The sequence below is a fragment of the Sarcophilus harrisii genome, chromosome 4 (genome assembly GCF_902635505.1).
Source record: "Sarcophilus harrisii chromosome 4, mSarHar1.11, whole genome shotgun sequence".
Taxonomy (NCBI): Eukaryota; Metazoa; Chordata; class Mammalia; order Dasyuromorphia; family Dasyuridae; genus Sarcophilus; species Sarcophilus harrisii.
Window position 1 is genome coordinate 88,945,471 of NC_045429.1, and position 15,348 is coordinate 88,960,818.

Here is a 15,348-nt window from a genome sequence, read left to right on the forward strand (position 1 = left end):
TTATGGCATCTTGCCCAATTCAAACATATTAAAAATTCCCTATCAAAATTACTTCTCTAGTAGGCACATAATTTCCTTTTTTGCCTCTTTTGATTAAAAAATAAATAACCACATTATTTTATACTTTAAAATCAAAGCTACTGTTGTGGATCTAGGCATAAATAATAAGTTCCTCTTGTCCAAGTTCTACTTCAATTAGAAGCAAAGCTCCATGTCATTTTGCACACATTTAATAGGACTTAGATTAACATTAGTATAATAATCAAGAAACTAAGAAGCTTTTTTCCCAAATTATCTAAGGAGAAGAGTAAGGGATTTACTATTTGGTTCAGTGAGGCAACTTTTAATGATTATTTTCATAACAAAGATGCATAATTACATAAGGCTAGCCTAAATTTAGAAGGAATAGAAACTAGCACATAGTTAGTGCTTAATGCCATCTTATAAACTGAATTAAATACAAGTATCTAAGGTCAGATTTCCAGGTCTCTCAGGTTCTGGGTCTAGATACTTGCTAGCTGTATGATCCCAGCATGTCTCTTAAGCTTTCTGCATCAGTTTCTTTAACTGTAAATTAGGAAGCATAAGTACTTACTTCACAGAGTTCTGAGCATGAAATCACTATAAAGTGCTTAATAAAATATTTGGTATAGGTGGTTAATTAATCCTTATTTTCTTCTTTGTTTCTTATACAAGTTACATAGACAATTCTGATAGCTTAAGTGACTTGTCCATGATTACACAACCAGTATGAGTTAGACATGTGATCTGAACCCAGGTCTTCTTAATAGATTATCAATTCCTTGAGGTCAGGAACTATCTACATTTTCCTTTATATTTCTAGTACTAAGTATAATTTCAAGCACATAGTTAGTGCTTAATGCCATCTTATAAACTGAATTAAATTGGATGGAATCACATCTTGTAACATCAATGTATTTTAGAACCCATAAGGACTATTTTTTTGTTTTATTTTTTGCTTTATTTACACCATAAAGAGCATAGGAGGCAGCAGCTCCCTAACCTTCACAATTCATCAGCGCTACCACCTCCATGATCATTTAATAACCCTTTTCCATTGATCACATTCTCTCCACTGCAAAAAGTCTGATTACTCCTGATTTCAATTGTTTATTCCTTATTTTATTTTCTTATAATCTCTTCAAAACTATCACTTTCTAAAAGAAGGAAAAAGATTCAGAAACCTGATCAAACATTTCTGACTCTTCCTGCTCGGTCAGAATATAAACAAAATCATAAGTAAATTAAAATAATAGTATTAGAAAAAAATTAAGTTTTTATTTTAGGAAAATAAAATTATGTAATACACAGAAAGTAAACTACTTACTTGATCGCTGATTTTTGATGAAAAATAATTTTAACCTCTCTTTAAATGTGTTTTCATTCATGTAGAATTCAACTTGTACTCTGAAAAAGAAAAATAGAAAAGATCATGTTCAAATGGTATGTTTAATTATTTTGATAAAGGATAACTTAAATATTAACTTTTAACCTTTTATTAACATTAGTTTTACGAATATGATATCCAATATTTATTTAAAAACAGAAATAAATCAATAGTGAAAATAAATAAATTATACACTGTGATTTATGAGGAATCAGTATATTTTTCAGATATTCTGCAAATAACATAAACAACACATAAATAATTATGTTAATTACACTATTTAATGCTACTGAAACCCATTGCAAAAGTCTACAAATATCTTTGTTACTGTGTATCTAGAAAAATGCCTTCCAAAAAGTAGATATTCAGCAAATATTAAAGGAAGGGATAAGAGGAGAGAGAAAAAAAAGGAAGGAAGGAAGGAAGAAAGGGAGAGAGGGAGGGAGGGAGAGAGGGAAACAAAAGGAGGGAAAGAAGGAGGTAAGTGCTTAGTTGGACCAAAGTAATTGATAACTAGTGTTTAGCAAATTGACTGGCACATACTAAGTAATAATAAATGTTTAATGATATTAATTTTTGACTTTCATTTTACATGATTTCTAATAATCTTTTAAATAGCATTTATTCAATATAATTCAATTGCAGAAAAAATTACAAAGCACTTAGTATAGATGGCACTATTTCTAGGGTCTCATAATAGAAAGGGAAAAATGAAATAAATAGTCCCTTGTCCTCAAAAATTCCATCTATTACATTTGTCAAAATAAGGATTTCAAAACCATTAGGAAAGTACAATTGATTCATACCATAGTATAAAGGTTTACAATATAACCTCCAAAAAAGGAAGAAAAACCATCATGGCTATTCAAAATATGCCTCATTTCAGTTATTGTAAAAAACTTTCACAAATTTTGACATGCAATTTATAGGTGTTTTCTCTGTTCATTTCCATTTAAAAAGGTTGTGTTGATTGTTTTCTATGTGTAGAAAGGGAGAGAGAGACATATACCTATATTTTTGTTCCTTTTGCAGACTGATGCATCTCAATTTGATATATTATTACTTCTAGTTTTATACCTATTAATCTTTTCCAATTTCAACTTTCAAATAAATTGAGCGTGTGTGTGCCTGTGTGTATGTATTTACCTTTTTCACAATATTGTTGAATTGGTTCATCATTTACCTTTTCTTTTTCAAGCCAAACAAAAGTATATTTTTATTTCATTTTTATTTTATTGATCAATTCACCTGTTCATTCAATCAATTATTCATTCATTCTACAAATATGTCAGATACTAAGGGAACACAAAAATGAATAAAAATGACACCTTCCCGCAAAATGCTTAAAGCTATGATTCTCCAAAGGATGAGCACAGGCAGAGAATTAATCTAGTTGATCACAGAAGGATATGGAATTTATACTTTTATTTTCATCTTCTATGATTTGGGAAAATCAATTCACTTCTCTTCACCTTACTTTTATCAGTTATAAAATAGATGGTCTCTTGTGATTCTATACTCTGCAACATTGTTGAAACCCCATCTCCATTTTCTTGGCAAATTCAATAATAACTATACTTAATTTTATCAAGAATTTTAAAGTTTAAAAAGCATATCATTTCATTTGAACTTCATAACTCTATAAGATAAGTACTGATAGTAGTGGTCATAGTGGTGATGCTTTTTAATTGGATTTGGTATTTCATCCATGTATAGAACTCCTGGTGAGGAACCTATCCAGTAAAGCAGATTGACACTAGTTCTACAATTTAAAAGTCCTAAAGAGAGGATTAGTATATATCAGTTGCAAAACTTGAAGCCAAATCTTTCTTAATCCAAAGCCCATTCTCTGTTTGCTATTCCACAGTTGTTTCTCAGTGATACCAGTATTCCTAAATTACACATAGGTAAAATATGGGAAGAAGAGGATGGCATGTATTAATGTTGAGGTCTAGATTTGGGGAACCTAAATGAAATTAGGGTTTAGTTGAGGTCTTTTGGCAGATTTGGGGTACATGGAGTCAAACAGAGCTCCCCTGCAACCCCCTTGGATTCGGTGCAAGAATACGGCGGTAATTGAGGTCTAGTAGCTGCAAGAGTCCCCAATAAAAGCATTTATTAGGCGGAGAGCTAGATTGATAAAAGAGGTTTATTATTGGGTTTGGTAGTAAGGAGATAGGTGAAGGTAGAGATAAGGAGGGCACCGGACAGAGGGTCCAGTGGACAGAGGGTCCTCACATGGCTAGCAAGAGGGGTTCCTAGCCTGGCCCTTTTATAATAGGAGACTTAGCTCGAGGGGCTTTTGGGTATAGCCCCAAAGTTTGCTCAAATCCGGATGGGGCTGGGACAGGTCTGGATCTTCTATTGGAATTCAAAGGAACCAGGATTTGTGAAATTAAAGGGTAATTTACATTTAACAAGGGGGGAGGAGGAGTTGGAAATCAAAGATAGGAATCTTTCCCACATTATTAAGTTCCTGCTTTGTTCAAGCTATGGTGCTGTGTAATTTATATATATTATCTCATTTGATCCTCACAACAATCCAGTAAAGTAGATGTTCATCACACCTTCATTTTATAGTTTACAAAACCACATAACCCTTCAGTTCTAAAGTCAGGATATTAAACTAGGATTCCCTAATTACAATTGTATGATGTTTTAATTATATACTTCAAATGACACTACCATTTTCTGGACCTTCCTTAGCTCAATTAAATTCCTAAACTACAATTTTTAAAAATACACAAAGAAAATTTGAAGTTTTTTTGGTTTGTTTTTTGCAATTTACATTCACCCAAGAGAATGTAAACTCCATTAAGAGAGCTATTTTGGTTTTTGTCTTTTTTGATTCTATTACAGGATCTAGTACAAAACAGACAATTAACAAATGTTTACAATTATTATGTATTTCTTCCAGAACTTGAATACTAATGTAAATAAAAGCCTTCTAGGTTCCTTTCTACTTCTTATCTAATTCAAGCCAAATCAAAACCTACATGGAATTCCAGAGAAAGGTTTGTTTATCTTGACCTTTGTTTCTTATCTCTGAGCCATCTCTTTTTTCATGAGCATCCCTCCCAATACTGGAGGCTCTCAATTAAATAAAGGAAACTAAAATACAAAAGTAGTCTTTAACATAAGAATCTAGTCAAAAGCTTTGACACCTTTTCAACCCATTGGTATGCTTTTCCTTTCCTTTTTTCCATTCAATCCAATCCTCATGTAGCCTTACTAAAGGTTAAGCTCCATTGCCTACCTTTGATATACACAATGAACCAATTTTTTTAAAATCCTGGCTCAGAGTTCCTACAAGATAATTCTGAAATTATTTTACTGATAATTTTTAAATTCACTGTATAATCAAACCATGCTGAAAGTATTTAACTACTTTTGACTTATAATTTCTTTGTCTAAATTCTGCCAACATTATAACACAGTTCAGGTTAATAAATAAATAAATATAGATAAATATACATATATAGATATATAGATGATGAGGACCATACAGCTCAGAAGAGCATCAGCATTCCCTGGGAAAGACTCTCTTCCCATACATTATGCACCTTTTGGATGTAAAACCTACATTCCCTGAGAAAGACTCTCTTCCCACACATTATGTACCTTTTGGATGCAAAACCTACATTCCCTGGGAAAGACTCTTTTCCCACACCCTATCTCAAGTATGTTCCTTTGGGATGCAAAACGCAAATTGTTTTGTTTCTGTATAAAAGTAAGCCCTGAAAAAATGTCTCTTTGCAATTCTTTGACATTGCCCACTAAGAGAACATCTTGGTGTCTCTCTCTTTAATAAAGTGCCTTTTCTTATCACAGCCTTCTGTGTAGCGTTTCTCCCTGTGAACCCACCCTAACTTGGTGTTTTGGAGAACTAGGAGACCTACCCATATTCCTGCCACCATCCATACCTCATCATACACACACACACACACACACACATATACATATATGCATAAAATTTGTAGAGGGAAAGGAAAGAATATGTCTGGGGTGATTTCATGATAATAAGAAAAGGAAATGTATGCTCTAATCATTCTTCAATTACCTTTCATTATGGATAATGCTGAAAACTAGGAATAGTTTTGGTTCCTCTCTCCTTCCCTAGCAATCATACTCCCTGGTATAGAGGAATATACAATGTAGTGGTTTCCATGGTAAAATGGATTACAAGTAGTACTAACAGTATTTTGGTATTCAAGTCTTTCTTTCAATTGAAGCAATCCTGATTCAACTAAAATCTAGTTCAGTTTAAAAATTGTAAGACATGGGTCATGAAGTGGGAAAGTGTTTTATAAAGCTAATTCATTATATTTTACAAAGAACAAAACATTTCTTGATATTTTATGTCATTGCTTAATGTAAGATAAAGGGAACACACATGTCAGCTACTATCTGTACACAATATCTAATCTCATACTTAATACATTTGTAATAAAACTAAGTTAACCCATAAAGAAGAGGATACCTACAAGAAGGCAAGAACAAAATAATATGTCTGCAATGAAAAAGAGAAAACGCTGAAAATGGTGAGAAATGTATATTAGATAATAATAATAATAATAATAATAATAATAATAAAATAATTAACTCATTTATCTAATGTTTTGAAGATTATGAAGAAATTTACAAATATTATTTTAACCTCAAAAGAACCTTGAAATGAATTGCTATTATCATCTTCATTTTATATAGATAGGGTAACTGATGCATGGGAAAGTTAAATCACTGGCTTAGGGTTACACAGCAAGGAAATATTTGAAGACTAATTTGAATTCAGGTCTTCCTAATTCAAGACACAAAACTATCAATTATGGAGACTAGGTGAACTTGTTTTGCTTTTTAGTGTTGAAGAGGGGAAAATAAATAGGGAGTTTAAAAAGTGAATTTCATGCAATAGGTGACTGTGAACATTAGTAACAAGTATTATAGAAAATTAAAGATGTTCATTTCAGAAAATGTAGGAAAATGCAACAATGTATGTTAATTATTTGGTGAAGTAGGAAGAACTATATTAAAATAATGTGTTATGAGACATTTTTAATAGAAAATACAATTTAATGGAAAGAGCAAAGTCTATTGTTCAAATCCCACCTTTGATACTATAATTATAGAAAGCTACTTAATATTTTTGAGACTCTTTCTTCATCTACAAAAATTGTTATATTTTCTTTTAGAAAAGGTGTGAGGTGGGAATAGCTATAGCAGCAGAGTGCTACCAAGTGAAGCAACCTGGAAGAATCATATGATTGTTATCTTACAAAATCGATCAATTTGTACAAAGCAATGGTTATTCTTAGAAATTATTTTCTTGATTGACATATCATTTTGGTGAATTTATATATTCATTTTAAGCTAGAAAAATTCCCTGATAATATATTATACTTCAGTTCTCATTAAATTCACCCTTCATCTCTTTTTCTCAAGTATAACCAGATGTTCTTATGTGGGGCTCAGTTTACCATATATCATATTGTCCATAGCTTAAAAGGTGCCGAGGTGGATGGATCAATTAATTTTGTGAATTTTGTATGCACCATCTTATTAAGACATTGTTGTTTAGTCATTTTAGTCATGTCTTCATGATTCCATTTGTGATTTTCTAGACAGAAATATTGGAGTGGTTTGCCATTTCCTTCTCCAGCTCATTTTACAGTTGAGGAAAATAAGATTGATTTATCAAGGATTACAGTGCTAGTAAGTAAAGCTAAATTTAAATGAAGGTTGGTAGCCCAAAGGCAAATTATGAGTATACAATGCATCATTATTGCTTCAATGTTGCTATATTTACTATGGAACTAGTGTTATGCCAAAGTTCCCTTTTAATTGGGTGACCAGTTCCTCCAATTGTCATATTTCGTAATTCTGCCTTAGGTTATAACCATCCCCTCTTAATGGTTGAGATAAAGGTTTTATAGACATTCCTTAATGTCATTAGAATATCAGTAACCTCCTTCTATGAGGTTATCCCCACCTAGGTCTCCCTCCATTATGTCATTGTTCTTGTTATTCCATAAAAGACTTGCTGTCCTGATACTTGGGGCTAGACTCTTTGAGATGATAGTCTCGTCTAGCCCTGGGATCAACTGGTCTCAGTATTTCTCTCCATTTAATAAATTATTGAATTGATCTCTAATCTCTGTCTTGCTCAGTTTCTTTGGCATTACATTTGGAGGCCCCAGTAAGATAATTAGAAAATGAGCAGGATCAGGTCTCTGCCTTGGGCAGGGTGGCTATAAATCTGAATTCTTGGCCTGGAGAGGTTGGGCCCTCCTGGATTTCTTTCCAGAGCCTCCGGGAAAGAGAGCAGTTTCCAGCCACAATAGCCTGATAGTAGACAACCCCATTTCAGCCACAGGAGTATAAATTTGTCTGGGTATCTTTTGGGGTACCATCTGGTTGCACAGTTGTATGGTTGTCACTTTTGGGCTGCCTTTGGGGTACCGGTTGGTTTGGTTGATTAGTGAATAACCAGATGTGTTTGTCACTTGGGGTGCCCTTTTGGGGGGTGCTATTTGCTTGGTTGATGAGTGGCCTACTAGACACGGGGGTCGCTACTGAAGTGTGATCTAGACACTCTGCGGCCTCAAAACTCTTTTCCTGGAGCAGATGCTTTGCTTGAGGAAACTCTTTCTGTCCAACTCTTTTCCAGCGACAAAGGCCCGTCCTTTGCATCTCAATGCATTTCTAAGAGAGGTCCTCCCACTTCTTCCATAGAGTAGGAAGTATATACATTTGAAAATGGAACTCAGTTTCCTTGCTTGGGTCATCCTGTGTTAGAGTAATGCCGGCCCCGCCCGCTTTTGCATGCTCAGGGGGATATCTACAAATTCTGGGAGTTTTAAAAACGCCATTTGGTTTGGCTTTAATGTTAGTGTCCTATTGAATGTTGTAATTGTACAGTTTAAGTGTAATCAGTGTTCTGTATGTCTTGTATGTCATTAGACAGTCTAGTTGTGCTCTGTGTTCTATGTGTTTTTTGTGAAATTGTTTGTAATTTGTTTGTCTGTTTTGGTAACTTAAGAGCTCTGTTAAATTTAAGAACAATGATCAAATTTGGGAATTGGTTATTTCAATACTGAACTCCAGCTGGTGAAAACATTTGATTAGGAATTTAAAGATGATTCTAAATTTGGGAAATGAATTGGTTATCCTTAAGTATAAGATCTTAAAGGAACAATAGCTTGTTAAAGAAGTTCTGTTAACTTGTTTGAAAGAGGTCATGTGCCTCTAATTTTATCTAAAGTATGTAACAAGGACTTTTCTGAAAGCTTCATCCCTGGCCAAGCTGGGCTTAGGAGAAGTTCATTGGGAATAATGGCCACATGGAGCAGAAGGAGAGAAAAAAAACTATGTTGTTTTATTATTTAAAATAAGATAGAAATGGATTATATGCTTTAAATCCAGCTCTGCTGGACATGTGGGTTTTATGGGATTCCCCCACCCACCCACTGATTTCTGCTACTTTAAATGTTGTCTAGGGTAGGGATCTTTTGTAATGATTTAAACTTGCCTCCCCACTGCTGCTACTTCAGCTATAGGAGCCATTTAGTTAGCCTGGAGTGAAATTTAGTTCGACTTCGCTCCCCACCCTTCCAATCTGGTCATCGGTAATCATTATATCCTAAATACTTGAGCAAATAAGTATTTGGTCTGATCATCTATTGGTTACTAGATAATGTGTCTGGATATTCAAGTTTTTTTTAAGGTTTTTGACTAATGAGGCCACATCATGTAGCAGTCCTTGTGGACCAGTCTTTCTATCTCAGACTGTTCTAACTTTTCTTTGTTAAATTTGTTTTTATTTCTAGATTTGGTCAAATTGCAGATATACTGACTTGCTTCTGGGACCTAGATCAAACTTTTGTTTGTCAGCACCCCACACTACAGACTCATCCCCCTTGCGGACTGAGCATTGTCCCTGTTCAGCTTGAAGAAGCAATTGACAGCCATTGCCCACTTTTCCTGATGTAATTCGGACTGATGATGGGGGGAGTGGGAAAGTGTCGACTTGTTAGAATTTTCACTGTATTACTGTGCTGTGTTTAAGACTTGGAATGGAAATTGTTAAACTATAACTGTGTAACTATTGCTATTATGTTTGATCTGTTATGTATATGCATACATGTATGATTTATAAGTGGGATGGTCATTTGATAATTCCTTTTCAAAAAAAAAAAAAAAGGGGGCGGAGGAGAAGAAATAGGAAATTGGGAAAACCAGTATCTTGCTAGTTCAGATTTAATTGGAAGTCCCTTACTCCTTGCTTAAATTTACTAGACTACGATTTACTGGTTGTGCTTTAACTTGGAAATTCCTTATTCTGTTGGAATTGCCCTGGCAGACTCGGTTTTGGGGGATTATTTTTTAGAAACAACCAGAATTTGGATACCTATTTTGAAACTGGTAGTCTCTCTGAGCTGTTTCTCCACTCCTGTTACCCCAGATCCTTAATTAGTAGTTCAGCATACTTAAAAGGACCTTGTTGATATCGAGGCCTCTAAAAGTTTGGGGTTTGCCTGCCTTGGTCTAACTGTGCATAATCTGCATTCTAATAGCAGCCCTGTTTGTTCCTCTGGGCAGGACAGGAGGGGCTACTCCAAGCCTCACCCTTCTCTCCTGGAGCCAGCTGCCCCTATGAATGGGCAATACAACTGCCTTGAGCCTGCTGCTCTCTGTAAGCAGAGGCCGAGTCATGCACAAATGACCACAGCTGTCCATATGCTCCCCAATTGCAGAGGATCTGACAATTGGTTGTCAGAAATAATTGAAATAAGGAACTTTGTGTATTGCTGATTAATTCTGGGGTTATCAGGGAGAGACTTGACCTTGCCATAAGTCCTTGCATTGGTCTAGCTTTATTTTGATTTTTAATTACTTCACATAGGATTGTTCAAATTATAATGCTAAGGCCTTCTAGAGGAAGGTAATTCAAAGATTTGAATAGTTCCAAGAGAAAAAGGGGGGAATGTTATGCCAAAGTTCCCTTTTAATGGGGTGACCAGTTCCTTCAATTTTTCTATTTCGTAATTCTGTCTTAGGTTATTACCATCCCCTCTTAATGGTTGAGATAAAGGTTTTATAGACATTCCTTAATGTCATTAGAATATCAGTAACCTCCTTCTATGAGGTTATCCCCACCTAAGTCTCCCTCTATCATGTCATTGCTCTTGTTATTCCATAAAAGGCTTGCTGTCCCGATACTCGGGGCTAGACTCTTTGAGATGATAGTCTCGTCTAGCCCTGGGATCAACTAGTCTCAGTATTTCTCTCCATTTAATAAATTATTGAATTGGTCTCTAATCTCTGTCTTGCTCAGTTTCTTTGGCATTACACTAGCAGAAACTTGATTGAGCATAATAAGGCGAGGAATCTTATTAAAAGATGAAATTTCCTAGTTCCTAGTTAGATTTTCACAGCAATTGGTTCTTGCTATTTTTCATTGGTTTTCAGTTACGTCTGACTCTTTGTGCCCCCATTTGGCATTTTCTTGACAAATATACTGGAATGGTTTGCCATTTCCTTCTTCAGCTCTTTTTGCAGATAAAGAAACTTAAACAAACAAGGTAAGTATCTGATGCCAGATTTGAACTTACTATGAAGAGTCTTCCTGACTTTAGACCAAGCACTATCCAGAATAAGACACTTATTCATTTATATTGCCATGGAAAGGAACAGCTTATTTATAAAAGGAACAGATTAAAGGGAAGACAGAGTGGACCTTAATTCTCCGAGTCAATCCAGTCTTCAATACAACTTCAATATCTTTTAAGGGAAAATTCTACTAACTTGGTTGGACTGTAGGGCAGGGGTGGTGTTAGGGTATGGCTCCCAGCATTTGAATTTTGAATTTCAATAGTAGGAAATATTTGTAGAAAGTATTTTGTGAGGATCATTTCTCAAAGGACAGTAAAATAACCTTTACTAAACTGAAAGTGTTCTAGTCTTGTTAACATTTGTTTGACTGTTTTACATTTAATGCAAGGAAAGCTATATCTTATTTGGAAAAAAATAGCATTATATATCAAGAACTTGATCAATCTGTCCATCTAGTCAGGAAGACTATAATGCACTGATACCACAATATTATTTCAATTTATCCATAATAAAATTCAGTTTTAGGTATTGGGAAAAAAATGTATGCTTATCAAGACAATAAATACAAGAAATTACATGAAATGATGCCACAAGACTGCAGAGCATTAAATGGATCACATTTTAAATGGAAATAAAAGCAAAATCTTCAACATATCACAAAGTAAAATTGGTTGTCATTCCTACAAAATATTTTAGAATTTATATGAATTTTAATTATTTATTTGTTTTCATTTAAATCACTAATTTTGAAAAATCATATTCATTTCTGGAATCTCTTCCCCTCTCTCCACAAATGAGGATTCTCTTTTAGTTGAAAAAAAAAAACTGGTTAAGCAATCTAAGATCATATATGCAGCATTCTGCATCGATAATTCCTTGCTCCTTTAAGGAAAGAAGAAAAGTGTATTTCCCCAATTCCTCTCCCAAGTAAACTTTGACTAATGAAATTTTTTAAAGTTTAATTTTGTTGCAATGCTCTTTGCTTTGACATACTGGCATTATTGTTCACATTGTTCTACAACTTCTGTATTGGTCAGCCAACATCAGTTCATACAAGTATTTCTTTATTTCTTTGTGTTCTTCATATATTTCTTATGATATAATATTATCTTACCTTAATTTGGTCAGCTATTCTTCATTCATAGAGTCATATAGAGAGAATTGGAAAGAACAGTAGAAATCATTTACTTTAATCCTCTACTTTGTATCTAGATTATACTCTTGAACAAAAAAAAGTCCACTTGGAACTTCCCCCCTGCTCCCTGCATTTGCCTTCCTCAGGTGTATGTTCTGTAAAGGAATCTCTGGGCCAAAAGGGAATTTTAGTAGCTTTCTGGCATAATTCCAAATTGTTTTCCAAAGTAATTGGCCCAATTCATAGTTCCACCTTCAAACAGCTTATTTAAAATGTAGTAACTGGGAATTTATAAAAAGAATCAATAATCACTATAAATAGGAATGGGATTAATGTTTCTCACAATATCACTATTGAATTTTCTAATGAAGATGGAATTTATTAAAGATCATATACAAAGAATAATGTTTCATTGATTGATGTCAAATTAGAAGCAAAAACCATATGCTTTGCATTTAGCTGTTTTCTTTTTAAAGATGAAAAAATAGACAGATGTTCTTTGAATTTGTAGATAACATAAATCTAGAAATCACAGTGATATATTATATGATATGTTGGAAGCAGAAATATCTTGAAAAGCTATAATAGTAGGGCAAATCTAATAAAATGCACTTCTATTGAAATCAATATAAAGGATGTATTTGAGTTTAACAAGTCAAGTATTTAAGCACAAGATGAAGAGACCTATCTAAACAGTTCTTAGAAAGAAAGAAACAAACAAACAGAGAAAGAAAGAAAGAAAGAAAGAAAGAAAGAAAGAAAGAAAGAAAGAAAGAAAGAAAGAAAGAAAGAAAGAAAAAAAGAAAGAAAGAAAGAAAGAAAGGCTATCCTTTCAAAATAGAATCAAAGAATTTTAGAATGGGCAGAAACCTTGGTGGTCATCTGGTCTAACTTGTAATTAAAAAGGAATCTCTACTCAAATAAATCAGATAATTCATCATTTCACCTTTACTTAAAGATCGCTATTGAGTAAGAATTTCCTACTTAATGAGGCAAACAATTCTATTTAGTTAGGCAAACAATTCTACTCCAAGAGTTGATAGTGGTAAGCTTGTTTTTTTTTTGTTTTTGTTTTTGTTTTTTTGTTTTTTTGTTTTCTGACATCAAGACTAAATTGGCCTCTTTGTCATTTTTTTTCATTGCTATTGATTCTGTCTTATGAGTCCAAACAAAACAAATCTGATATTTTTTTTCACATATGGTAATATTTCTAGAATTTTAAGACAAGTCTCACTTTTATTATCTTCCCTTAATTTTCTCTTGTACAGATTAAAAAGATTTCTATTTTCTTCAACCATTTTTAATATGGCAAAAATATTGCCATACTTTGCCATTCTGGCAGTAACTCTTTGAAATACTAACCCTCTTATAATCATCCTTTAAAGTGATTCTCTGAATGAAACACACATTCCAGATGTGAGATGATCAGGGCAGAATAAAGTAGAGCTATTACCCAGTCCCCTTTGAGATAAACACTTGATATTAAGGAATAGTAAGCAAGCACTGCCAAGATATCCTAGAAAGAAACACATCATTGTCTCTGTTATTAAGCATGATCCTGAGGGGGTGAAGTTTAACTAAATGGTGTTTGAAGTCCCTTGCTATGATGAGAACTTGTAATATTAAAAAAAACTAAAATATTAATATTGATTTGAAACATCAAAAACAGTATCATCCAAGAGAATAATCCAGAGTCACCCATACCCAGTGTCCTTGTACCTAAAGACTCATCCCCCTGACACAAAATCTACATGACATAATAGATTATACAATGAATTTTTGTGGAAGATCATTGGAAAAAATTACTTTTAAAAGACTTGTAAATTACTTTAATGTATAAAATGAATGTAGCATCCAATTCTACCGCACTTAGTTTGCTCATGGAACATACATATGCTATCAAAACAGGGGTTCACAGCTACGCCCAGAGAAAGAACTCTGGGAGATGACTAAAAACCATTACATTGAATTCCCAATCCCTATATTCATGCCCACCTGCATTTTTGATTTCCTTCACAAGCTAATTGTACAATATTTCAGAGTCTGATTCTTTTTGTACAGCAAAATAACAGTTTGGTCATGTATATTTATTGTGTATCTAATTTATATATTAATATATTTAACATCTACTGGTCATCCTGCCATCTGGGGGAGGGGGTGAGGGGTAAGAGGTGAAAAATTGGAACAAGAGGTTTGGCAATTGTTAATGCTATAAAGTTACCCATACATATAACCTGTAAATAAAAAGCTATTAAATTAAAAAAAAAAACACAACAGGGGTTCAGGAGAGATTTCTACTGCTAAAATTAGCTGTCAAGATCTTAGTAATACCCTGCTAGAGTGTTATATACTTTTATGACTGTACAATATAACATGAGAGGGGCTTTTGCTATCTTTCCAATTTAACATGTCAACTAAAATGAAGTCCATTAACACTTATTCAGAAACACTAATTATTAATAAAAAAATTTTATTAAATAGAAACCAAATCAAGAATAATAACAATATAACATCACACCTCAAACTATAAAGACACTATTCCACTGGTGCATACAGTATCTATTTGGGGATAATGGGTACAAACTTACAAAAATATAGCATAGAGGCATATGGAATAATTAACATCTAGAAGTAGGAAAATTAACAACTCAGAACTGTTGGCCTTTTTTCCCCACTCAGAAAACAGTCTGCCCAACAAATTTTTGATGGACAGAGTTGCTTATTCATAGCATGCTCTATTAAAACCACAGATCTTCTGCACTACTGAAGTATTGTAGCATTCTTTCAGCAAAAGCAGAAAATTTTAGATCTGCTTTTTAAGAATTACTTCCTCATCTGGGCTCATGAATATTGATCCATCTTTCTTCATCAGCCTGACAATAAAAATAGTTTCTTCTGACACCTAATCAGGACCAGAAATCTCTTTCTTTGATCATCTTTCAGTTGTGATTTCTACTTTCAAACTCTGTGATACTACTAGTCTAAGGGAAGGCCAGTTTAGTGAGAAAACTCATCCCTTTTTCATAGTAATTAATAAAATATCACATATCTGTCATCCATACTATAAGTAAGCATTTATCCCATAGACGTCAGGCAATTCAAGAAACCAAATTTTGCCCAGCTATTAAATTCAAGCTCTACATGTTAATCACATGAAAATTAGATGCTGAGAAAAAAAGACATGTAATCCTTGGTG

General features: G+C 33.6%; 1 protein-coding gene across 2 annotated transcripts in view; it reads right to left on the reverse strand.

Moving 5' to 3' along the window:
* KCNT2 (potassium sodium-activated channel subfamily T member 2) overlaps window positions 1-15,348 on the reverse strand; it is a 542,167-nt gene that overhangs the window by 370,688 nt on the left and 156,131 nt on the right. For both annotated transcript variants that reach the window (XM_031937081.1, XM_031937080.1), the window contains exon 2: window positions 1,349-1,428. In XM_031937081.1, coding sequence (XP_031792941.1) covers window positions 1,349-1,428 — 80 coding nt within the window. The remainder of the gene's footprint in view (window positions 1-1,348; window positions 1,429-15,348) is intronic.